Below are 12278 nucleotides of genomic sequence, written 5' to 3' on the forward strand. Positions count from 1 at the left end.
TTCAAAGGTTCTTAGAGAAGTCACTCCTCGGGTAGCCTGCAGATAAATGAGCACTCATTGTCCACCCATATAGAGATGCATAGCAGAAGGGTAAAGTTGAAGGTCATCCACAGGAAGGGTAAATGGGAATGGATACATGAAAAGGTAATAGCAGCACCCACTGAGAGCTTTCTAGAAAGCACTGTTCATATTGCTCATATATAATCTCATTTCATTGTGGGACAAGTATGATCACTCTCATTTCTCAGAAGGGAAAACAAAGAAGTTAAATACTAAGATCACACAACTAGGAAGTGGTTGATGCTACCTCATAACCTAGCTCTTTCTACAGCAAAGCCCATCTCAGAAAGTACCAACCTCCTTACAAGAGGTAATAGGAATATTTTCCTGTGATTTTTACCACACATTAGACAAATTCTAAAATGTTGGGGGTTTGGGACATAATGGAGGAGTTTCAACCTGCTTTGGAGTTGGGGTAGCATAGGTTTATAATCTTCAATTGTCTAGATTTTAAAAAGAAATAATATAGACCAATCCCATCACTATCACCAATGCTCTAAAATGGCCAGAGATTTTCCCTTACAAATGTATGGAGTGGTTGAAGTTTGCCCTTGACAATATGTAAACTTAATGGGACAGAATCAAGAACCAATAATGGTAGAGGATGGTGTGAAGGAGTGCCTGAGCCGGAGACCCTCCACTCTCCAAATGGAATGAAGGAATCCAGGGGAGGAGTCTAAAGCTGAGAGATCAATCTGAAGTCTCAGTGCTCTCACAGGTAATTGGAAGTTCCCTGACACAAAAAAAGAAAAAGCCTATAAAGGAAACCTGCCTCTGCCTTTTCTCTCTTGTCCCTAGAGTGTCAACGGGTATTACTTGATGAAGGAGATCTAGCAGTAGAGATATCCCATTCAGGCTCCTCTGTCAGCATCTATCCCTAGCATGGATTCAGGATCCACTGAAGCACTTTCTACCAAACCATGGTGCCAGAGGCAAGAACCAGGTAATCTTCCAGTCACTAGGAAGCCCCTGCCATCATGTTAAGAACAGGGCTCCAGCCTGGCCAGAGATTCACCATCCCAGCAACTACACAGATTCTGCAGGTGGAAGTAACACGTCGCCCCATGATGCACACCTAAAAGGTGAAAATCTAGGAAAGGGTGTACTCATAATTTCAACAAAGAGCACAGAAACAAACTTTCAATACTCTCATCCAGAGTTGTGAAGGACTATCTAAAAAATCAAAGTAGTAAATAAAAAGGTTTTCCTCTCAAGGACTTTGCATGTATAATACAGAAGACTTTTTATCTCCAAATATTTTTTCCTGGAAAGTATTTTCTACTACATGTTTACATGTTACCTCAAGCTTAAGATATTTGTGAGCAAATAATGTATAAAGCTATTTTATATTTTATAAACTATTGAATATATTCTGTATTTGCCCCCAAATTCACATTGAACAGCACCAGTTTGAATTGGTTCCAACATCCCAGAAATTCACTTTTTTATTCCAAGACCAATTTTCTACATTTATTTATTCATCCATTCATCCATTCATTCATTCATGAGAAACACACAGAGAGAGGCAGAGACATAGGCAGAGGGAGAAGCAGCTTCCCTCTGAGGAGACCGATATGGAAGGAACTCTATCCCAAGCCCTCGGGATCACGCTCTGAGCCAAAGGCAGATACTCATCAACTGAGCCCCAACCTTTTCTCCTTTAATCTTGCTAATCTACTATGAGAAAAATAACAAGGGAAGAGAAAGAAGTTGCCCGAAAGAGAGGTCCATTCTGCTAGAGACCCGGTGTGGGCCGAGTGGCCTGGCAGCCACACTCACCATAAAGCCCTTCAGGGTCCGGTAATGCGGGTCCAGCAGGAGGCTGGCCACTGAGCACACTTGGGCAGTCCTGTCCCAGCCATCTGAACAGTGAACAAGCACGCTTGCCCCTTCCTCTGAAACTGCCTAAAAAACACAGAATCAGCAAAGAGTCAGAAAGAATGGCTACAGAAAGGAAAAATGTCTCATCAGAACCAGTTTTGGTTTTATACCTACAAAAAGAAAAGAGAGGAGAAAAAAAACCAACAACAACAAAAAAAACCAGACAGCTAATTTAGTGTTCACGCGCCATCCATTAGGGTAGAGCCCAAGGAGTGGTTTGGTGCTGGCAACCAAAACTTTTCCAACCTATCATACCCAGGCGCTACCCCCCCAGACCACTACAGCTAAGCACATGTGGTACAACAAAAGCATGCTTCCTGCCCAAACGTGTCCTGGCCCACCTTCTACCCTTCCCTCCCCTCCAGGTTCCCTTAAGAGCTTTCCAATACTGCAATTCTGCAGCTGCTACTGGTCTCAATCATTTCCAAAAAGGGAAAGACACAAAAATTATAAGAAGTACAACTATGAAAGTAGAGATAAAAGGATAGGAGTCAAGTCATGCATCCAGGGGTGGGGGAAGGAAGAGAAAACAAGGTAAAAGTTATAGCAGCAAGTCTCAAAGAAAAGAATTTCTATTTGCTATTGCAAATGCACACACAATTTTTAGCTGAGTATCCTGGCAGGAAATGTAAATTGGGCAACATGGCAGAGATTGCAGCATAGCACTTTGAAGTACCAGAAATTCTGTTTATTCTTATTTATTCATTTTCTGTGTCCCATGCAAGCTCTGTAAGAGAGGAGACTTGATCTGGTTTATTCAGCATTGCATGCTCAGCACCTATAAAAGTGACTGGCACTAAATAAATTCTTGGGAAACAAATGAATTATCTAATAAAGGGGAGCATATCATATCCTCAGAAAAGGCATGGCTGTCTCTAGGTATAAATCTGAGAGGGATTTATAAAAACAACCAACAAAAAACATCGAGAAACAAAATAGACAACACATTCAAACCCTGCTTACATGGAAGTTGCAGCAACGCTGTTCCTGTGGCAGAAGGGAACCTGCCTACCAGGTTTGGAAACCTGACCTGCCCTCATGACAAAGGAGTTGCTGTTTACTAAGATGGAAGCCCGGCCTTGGTCCCTGAGGCGTCACACATTTGGATGTATGCACTCTCCTACAGAAAATTCTTTCCTCCAATTAGGACCAAGCCTAACCAAAGAGAGAACACTCTAAACAATGTTTTATCATTTACTGCTGTGCTAGCATACCATCAGCAGAGCACTGTCCTCTCTTCTGCAAAGTCACATGTTAAGAGGCCAAGCATTGTGGTCTGCAAAGCCAGCTCCCCACTCAGCGAGCCACAGCTTACTTGCGGGGAGGGGGGCAGCCACAGCAGATTGGGAGCAAATGGGATCTCTGTTCTGAAGTCAGAGTCCCCCAGCTGCTCTGCCCTTACTACGTACCTTTGCAATGAAGATTCCTGCATCCATGATGGCCTTAATGTGCCTTAACCAGCCAGAGTTCTCCAGCCCCCACAGAAAGTCACTCATGGAGGGAGACTGAAGCTCACACACTGCAAGATAAATCATGTCATGAAAGCAAAATAATGGCAAGCTCTTACTTTACATACGATCATATTTGCAGGTAGTTTGTTAATGATTCCTTCGTTGTATTTCCTGGAAGAAACTACATCAGGATAAATGACCATACTTACTGAAGTTCTCCTAAACCACTTGAAGTAAGGCACTTCTACGTTCTGTGGTCACAGGGGAGGCTGCATTTGTTCAGCAGTATCATACTTGTAAAGTTTAGACCCCAATATTAATGAAAATCATTGACTGTGACCATCGTAGAGGTCCAGCAGAGAAGATCTATCTACCCTTCCAGCAAAGATATTGGCAGTGGACCACTATCTCTGGTGTACGTGAATGAGCGTGCTACAGAGGAAAGTTCTTGTGACGAACCCCAGCGCCTGCCCACTCCGAACTCCGCAGCACTCGACCATGTCAGTTGAGGACCACTGTGAAAACACAGAACTAACCGAAACATCTCAGAAGGAAATGTTCCAACTCCTCTTGCCAACAACCCCCACCAACTGGGAGTAAAAATGAGATCCTGTCCTTCTGAACTGCTGCTCTAACATCAAGTTAGGAGGTTTCCCCTTGAAAAGAAAGGTCATCTGGAATCATAATGATATCTATATTTACACAACTAAGGCGGGTGTGTCAATACTTCTATATTATCACAAGCAATTTCAGCTCCAGAGCTTACTTTTAGTTAACGTAAAGCACAAAAAAGCTTCAGAGCTAGCGTTCTGACTACGTATCAGAAATATTACAATTCCAAAGTGTATGGGTTTTATACGTATGAAGTAGTTTTAAGGAGTCCTCTAAATCAACCAATGACAAATAATGTTCCATGAAAATATCTGTTTGTTGGCTGAAGTACATTTTATTGTACTCTGTGGTGCAGTGACACATGCAGGGAGCATGGAGCCCTTTCTCCCACTCCCAGTGCTGTCAGTACACAGCTGCATAGTCTTGCACAAGTCATTTCAACTTTCTGAGCCTTGGTTTCTTCATGTTTAAAATAGGGAAGGTGTACTAAACCATATCTCAGTGTCCTTCCAACTCCAACCTCCCAGATTCAACTGTGTTAATTTTTTAAAGTACTGCACACTCGGGCGTGCCTGGTTAGCCCACTCAGTTAAGTGTTGGATTCTTGGTTTCAGGCTCAGGCAGTCATCTCAGGGTCATGAGATGGAGCCACCACCACCGGTCCAGCTCTGTGCTCAACCTGTGGAGTCTGTTGTCCCTCTCCCTCTCCTTCTCCCGACTCATGTTTGGGTACTTTCTTTCTAAGTGAAATATTAAAAAAAAAAAAAAAAGTATTGCACATTTGGAATAGAGTAACTGTTCATTACAATATTTGTCAGCTGTCCTTTCCTCAAATGTGCCACATAAGAGAAGGTTCACTCTCATTTCCCGCAATCTAAGAGCCACATTAAAAAAAAAAAAGAAAGAAAACACACAAGTGATTAAATTCTGAGTCAGAGATGACAGCAATGATGAAGAAAATAACACCAAAATTCCCGGCAAAGGCTCTACTTAACCATGTTATAAAGTAGTTTAGGCAAAATTTCAAACTCTTGCCCAGCTGGAAGCACAGCTCTCCGGGGACCTAATCAGCAGCTAAAGAACTGAGTTCTCTCTGGCCCTGCTCTGACCCCCGAGCATGGTCCCTTTGTCTGGGGTTACGGTGCTGTTCCCTCCGGCCCATATCACCACCTGCACGAGAGCACACCGCCAGTATCGATGATAAAGCACGTGCGGAACAGGACGGGGAAAGGTGCTTTGCTGAAGCTCAGTGAAAAATACACAGACTGATGGATAGAATCGAGCTCTATGGGTCAGCCCCGCCGCCCTGGGCACTCAGCAGTAGGCTATTTCCAAGGTTATGGTCTCCTTGGTCATTAAAATGTGTTATGAAATATTTGAACATATAAAAGATTTTAAAATAATATAATGGACACTCAGACTGGCCACAATCATTTCAGATCTCTTAAAAAAAAAAAAAAAGAAAAGAAAAAAATGTTACAAATAAAGTCCCATGTTCCTATGTCCTCTTGCTCTTCGGCCTAAAGTCTATGAACATTACCAGGCAGGTTTATGCCCCTTCACTATTTACTAGCTGTGTAATCTTGGACATTTAGCCTCTCTGCGCCTCAGTTTCCTTGGCTATATAAAGTGAGGATAATAACAGCCCCTAGAACAAAGAGTTATCTTATATGTTAGCCCTCATGACTATTAATTATCCTCATTCCCACTTCTAGCCTTGGCAACTTGATCTTTTTATCCAACATTTTATTACTGAGACAGCCATATTATACAACTAGATTTCACGCATTTCACAAGCACATAACACCCCACTCTAAATATATCTCAGATTATGTATCCTTTCCCCTACAGTTGTTAGTTGGTTCTTTTTTTTATTTAAATTCAATTAACATATATTATTAGTTTCAGAGGTAGAGGTAATTCACCAGTCTTACATAACACTCGGTGCTCATCACATCACATGCCCTCCTTAATGTCCGTCCCCCAGTTACCTCCCGTTCCCCCACCCACCTTCCCCTCCAGCAACCCTCAGTTTGTTTCCTATGATTAAGAGTCTCTTATGGTTTGTCTCCCTCTCTGATTTCATCTTGTTTTATTTTTTCCTCCCTCCTATGATCCTCTGTTGTTTCTTAAATTCCACCTATGAATGAAACCATGAGTGATAATTGTCTTTCTCTGATTGACTTATTTCACTCAGCATAATACCCTCTAGTTCTATCCACGTCATCATAAATGGCAAGATTTCCTTTCTTTTTTTTTTGTAGTCATGTCTTCTTTTTCAATATTTATAAACAGTGCTTCAAAAGACATCTGTCTACAATCTCCGGGTGGAGAGTCTCCCTGTGCATGCATTTCAGTAAGTGAAATGGGCTGGGTCAGCGGATCCCACCAGGAATCGCGGAGCCGCTCCAGGAGCTGCTGCATCCTCTCCAGCAGCCTGGGATTAGTCCCTCCTCCCACACCCTACCCAACACCTGCTTCTGCCAGTGCTTTCGGTGGGGCCACTGTTACTTCTCTAAGGTGATTAATGCCAGTTTGTTTTCATGTCTTCTACTGTCTGGATGAATCGGTTTTTTCTGGATTCATTAGGTTCGCTTCCTTGCTTGCGCGTGTGCTTATGTGTGTGCGTGTGCGTGTTGTCTCCGTCTTCCATGGTGGGCTTTCCCCAAGTGTCCGGTGACCTCTGTCCATTTATACGTAAGCGCTGGGTGCACTTGCAGGTCTCTTAGCTGTGGGGCTTTGCTGTGTGAGAAGTGGGGGGCCTGAACCCCCAAACTTCAGGTTCGGCAACTGTTCTCTTGGAATGGCTGCAGGTCCCAGGGAGGGATGTTCCGATGTCTGAGTGACTCAGTAAGACCAGATGCCATGTGCTCAGAACAGGGCTGGGAGGTGAACCATGGGGAATCTTCTTCCATTCTCGTTTACGTACTGCCTCCTTTTTTGGCCTGGTATTTCCTGCCCCCTCTTCCAGCTACGCCTGCTGTCTGGGAGCTCAGAGTCTCTCTAGTCAACTTTTCCAGAAAGTTCACTCATCCTCCCTCGTGAAGGTGAGGTAAGAGCCTTCACTGGGCAGCACAGGTTAGGGAGGAGGCTGGGGGTCTAAGGACGAACAGTCAATCAGTTCACCTGTTTCAGAGGAACCTCATGCTTCATTCTGGAGCTTTCAGAGGGTCTGCGGGATTGTCGGGCTTGCTTCGGTGTTTCTCACACCCCCACCATAAATTTCAGCTTCTGTCTCGTCGGTTCACTCACTGTTATTACTCATCCATCTATTTTCCAGCGTTGACATTTTTGTTGCTGCCACATCCTTTCCCGTTATCCCACTGTCTCACTCTTCTGTGTTTTGCTTTTTTTTTTTTTTAACCACTTCCTTATCATTTTAGTGGGGGTGCAGGGAGCGGGTGAATACATGCCTCAGTACGCTAAATATAACCGGCAGCAAGGCACGGTCAAATGTGGGGTCTGTGTGAGTCGGAGTTGGAATGGGGATTAAACTGAGCCATTAAAAAAAAAATCCACTTGTGGACGCAGGGTGGTGACCAGGATGCCTGGGCTCCACATGAGGAAAATAAAAATTTATCCTAAGAAAATAAAAAAAAATTGAAAAATTTAATTTTATCTTGAGATGTTGAAATGCTAGGTCTAGTCTTGATATGTGGTTGGGATCCAAAGGTATCTTTTCCTTACATGTGAGATTCCCTAGTTGAGAAATTACCATGTCTGGGCAGCAGCCTCATGATCCCTGGCAGCAGCAAACCAACAACTGCTCAAGAGCAACACTTCCATAATTTTGTGGGATCGCACAGGTTAACTTCACTGAAGATAAGTATAAAAAATTACAACACACCAGAGTACAGTATTCTCAGGTAAGAGCAAAGAGACACAGGAGAAAAGGTACAGGATTAGCACCCCAAGAATATGATACAGTAGAACAGTAATCTGAACCTCGGTTTCATATCACTGAATTGGAGCAGAAGAATGGAAGTCTCCACCAACGAAACACAAAATGCATCGCTTTCCCGACGTGTTTGAGTTCACGCTCCTAGCAGCTGGGGAAAAGCATCATGTTAGCCACCGCGGTGGGGCTGCATGGTTGGTCACCTCGGCTAACTCACAGCCAGGATGCCCACAGTCCCCCTTCCAGGGTCCCAGGTAAGGATCCACCGCAGGCATCTGCAGGATATCTGGAAGGCAAAAATGAAGCAGTGCAGACTCCCCGTGCTTAACTCTGTAGGGCAGTGCAGACTCCCTACTTTATTAACATCAGGGAAGACAGTTCTAGAAAGGAAACAGGACCAGAGCACTTTTATAAAAAAAGCCTCAGCTAAGAGAATAATTACACAACAAAACTGTACACACTGAATAAGGAGCTAATCAAAATTGTGATTTAACTCTCTGAGGCAGATGAGGGATGTGAGAGGTCAGCCATCCTTCCTCTTCCATAGAGGGACGTCGGCAGACGCTACCCAAAGTGGAAACATCAGGCAACAGCAGTGAACTCAGGTGACACTGGAAACATGCAGGCCAAGGCCTAAGGTAAGAGGAAGCGGTTTCCTGAGAAGCAGGAATGGAAGTGGGCATGGCTGGGGAAGAGGATGGCACTTTGGCTCTTGCTTTGGTTACACACATAGAATTATATGATTTTTTTTATAACCCTCTATAATTACAACACTTTTTGAAAAATGAAAAGCAAATCTAAACAAAATCTGAAGTTCTCAGCCTTCACTGAAGGCAATGTCCCCCCCCTCCCCTCCCCCAACTCTTCCCTTCTGGTGGGTGGGGAGTTCCTCATATTTCTTTTCTAAACGTTTTGTGATAGAATTTACTTACAGTACAATTCACTCACTCAAAGTGTTCGTTGATTTTTAGTATATTCACAGAGTTGTGTATCCATCACCATATTCAATTCCAGGATGTTATCACCCCCAAAAGAAACCCATTAGCAGTCACCCATTTTCCCTGTCCGCCAGCCCTAGGCAACCCACTAATCTACTTTCTTTCTGTATAGATTCGCATATTCCAGATACTTCATCTAACTGAATCATACAACATTTGGCTCATTGTGAGTGGCTCCTTTCACTTAGTATAATGTTCCCAAGGTTCATACAAGTTGTAGCATATAAGTACTTCGCTCCTTTTTAAGGCCAAATATTTCACGGAATGGGTTTGCCACATTTTTTAATCCATTCATCGGCTGATGGGCATTTGGGTTATTTCTACTTCTGGGCTCTGATGCATAATGCTATGAACATTCACATACAAGTTTTATGTGGAAGTATGCTTCATTTCTCGTGGGGACATACCTGGGAGTGGACTCTCTGGGTCACATGGTTTAACCACTTGAGAGGCTTCCAGATAAACTGTCTCCCACAGCGGCTGCACCATGTTACATTCCCCCCAGCAATGTGTGAGGGTTCCAATGTCCCCACCTCCTAGCCAACACTTGTTATCACTTGCCCTTTTGACTATCGCCTCCCTAGTGGATGTGCAGTGGTATCTCACCACAGTCTTGATTACCTGATGGCTTATTCCTCTTCTGTCTTATAAGTTCGATATTCATTTAAGAAAATGTTTGCTGGGCAGCCCCTGTGGCCCAGCGGTTTCATGCTGCCTTCAGCCTGGGATGTGATCCTGGAGACCCGGGATCGAGTCCCATGTCAAGCTCCTTGCATGGAGCCTGTTTCTTTCTCTGCCTGTGTCTCTGCCTCTCTCTCTGTGTGTGTCTGCCATGAATAAATAAATAAAATCTTAAAAAAAAAAAAAAGAAAGAAAATGTTTGCTATACTTGTCTGGCACTTCTAGGTGTTCTTATTAGAGGGTGTTTCATATTAACTTAATCTGATATCTTGGGGAAATGGGAAAACCTCCGGGTTTCACTTAGATTTTAATTTCATGTGAACTAATCTGTGCATCTTAGTATTAATCATGATGTATGCAGGGGCAACAGCTCAACAGCCCTGCTCAAGGCCATGGGCTTCAGAGTCTAACCTTCTAGCATTCAAATTCCAGCTCAGTCTCCACCCAGCCACACAACTTGGGGCTAGTTACCCAAGCCTTGATTTCCTCCAGGGTGCCAGGGGGATAAAAAACTTTCCTCAAAGAGTAAATTGAAGGGTAATATGAGAGAAAATATTATGCTGAGAGATAGAAGACTCAGAAATGGTAGCTATGAAATACGCTTTATTATTTGTTCATCTAGTGTGGTGCCCTAAGAGGTAGGAGGTACAGACTCATTCACACCTGACCTCAAAGTGTTAGGAAGGTTAGGACACAATGTGATCAATGGAAGGAGAGCACAAGTCTTCTGACCAAAGCCTAGAGTTTCTGCTACTATACCATGGCTACCCTGGTGGCTTTAACTAGAAATGGTACTACTACTATTAATAATAATAGCAAAACTTAAATAGTGCTTACCAGATGCTAGACATTCCTCCAGGTGCTTTATATACAGTCATAACAATCATATGAAGAAGGGACTCTTATTATTGTTATTTTTTTATTATAAAAGTGGAAACCAATGCAAGGAGAGGTTAAGTAACTTGTCCAAGGTCACCAGCTGATAAGCAGTGAGGCTGGGATTCAGTCTGACTCCAAAGTCCATGCTCTTAAGCAATGTCTATCGATCTCAGTTATATTATTTTTTGCAATTCAAACACGAACCACTCTAAATGTTCCTTGCCTCCCACATACTATCAGCTTAAAGATTATACATTTTGTCACTTAGAACTGTACCATCCAGTGTAGCAGCTGCTAGTCACACGTGGCTGCTGAACATCTGAAATGGAGCAAAGTCTGAACTGAGACATGCTGTGAGCACAAAGTGTGTCCCAAATGTCAAAGACAGTATGAAAAAGAGAATAAAAAAATATCTCACTAATAGTTTTTGTAGTGACTACATGTTGAAATGATAATATCTGGGACAGGGCAGCCCAGGTAGCTCAGCGGTTTAGCGCCACCTTCAGCCAAGGGTGTGATCCTGGAGACCTGGGATCGAGTCCTACGTCGGGCTCCCTGCATGGAGCCTGCTTCTCCCGCTGCCTGTGTCTCTGATTCTATCTCTCTCTCAAGAATAAATGAATAAAATCTTTAAAAAAATAATATCTGAGACATATCGAGTTAAATACAAATGTAGCATAAAAATTAATTCACCCATTTCCCTTCCCTTTTTTTGACACGGCTACTAGAAAATGTAAAATTACAAATATTGTCTACACGCGTGACTTCCATTACAGTTCTCTGGGACAGCAGTGATTTAGATGGCTCGAGGAAGATTAACCTGATTAGCAGTCTTCAAACGTTCCTGCACGTGCACCCCTGCAATAACGTTTGAAATGATGCACTCTCTCCTGCACCCTCCGATAAAACACCATAAGACTGAGGATGTGTTAAAGGGTGTGTCTGTCTTTTGTAAAGTTGGCAAAAGGGCAACCAGAAGGGGGAGGTGGCAAAGGAGAGGCGGCTTCCAGCCCAGGCCAAGGAGCGTTCCAAGGGGCAGCAGCTTTAGGAATGAGAACACATCAAAGTCAATGCCGTGAAGCCAGCTAGCCAGGGCGCACCTCGTAAGTCTTCTCGCAAGTTCAGCTGCGTGTACCCAGTTTGAAGACAGACTGTGGACTCTGATGCAAAGGCAGGACGACAGCCTCCCGATTAAAATTGGGCAAGCCTGCCTTGCCCGCCAAGTGACACTGCCCAGCAGTACCACTCGGTTCCTGCAGGGGACAGGCTCGCCTCTGCCTGTGCACCCAGCCCGGTGGGAAGGCCTGAAATTCCAGCACGGCCTGGGACCTCCCACCACTCCCTGGGCGCCTGCTGTTTGGTCTTTCTGTTTAACCCCAGGCCATGACCCAAAGTGTTCAACTTAATCCTAAAATACACACATTCCACCACGTAGAGTCTCAGGACTCCACTGATTCCTTTAAATCTTCCACAGATAACATTACCTTGCAAACACTCTTTTCTCCCCCCTTTTCACTAAAGAGGCCGAACTTTCTGGTTGTTATTATAGGGCTTAGGGCTCGTTGGCATTCCTGTTTACTTCAAAAGGTCCGGGGAGCCTGAGGGATATCTTGGCACCCAAACTCTGAAGCTCAGCCCAAGAACAAATGATCCTTTTCACCTTCTCTTCCCACAAGGCATGGAAATGACAGCAAGTTTAAAAATAAAGACACCAGGCTTTCCAGCTAACCTGGAGATGGGTCTGTGCCAAAAGCAAGAGAGGCATAGACAGCTCACAGAAACGAGGCCCTCACATGTACTGCCAGAGAGAACGTTCCA

The 12278-nt window shown here is 43.9% G+C and overlaps 1 protein-coding gene across 7 annotated transcripts in view; it reads right to left on the bottom strand.

The window, feature by feature from the left end:
* Positions 1–12278, bottom strand: part of MTMR7 (myotubularin related protein 7) — a 172189-nt gene that overhangs the window by 9024 nt on the left and 150887 nt on the right. For all 7 annotated transcript variants that reach the window (XM_025470346.3, XM_049095075.1, XM_049095074.1 and 4 more), the window contains 2 exons: positions 3351–3460; positions 1840–1965 (listed from right to left, as the gene is read on the bottom strand). In XM_025470346.3, the coding sequence (XP_025326131.1) occupies positions 1840–1965; positions 3351–3460 (236 nt within the window). The remainder of the gene's footprint in view (positions 1–1839; positions 1966–3350; positions 3461–12278) is intronic.

Source organism: Canis lupus, chromosome 16 (genome assembly GCF_003254725.2).
Source record: "Canis lupus dingo isolate Sandy chromosome 16, ASM325472v2, whole genome shotgun sequence".
NCBI lineage: Eukaryota > Metazoa > Chordata > Mammalia > Carnivora > Canidae > Canis > Canis lupus.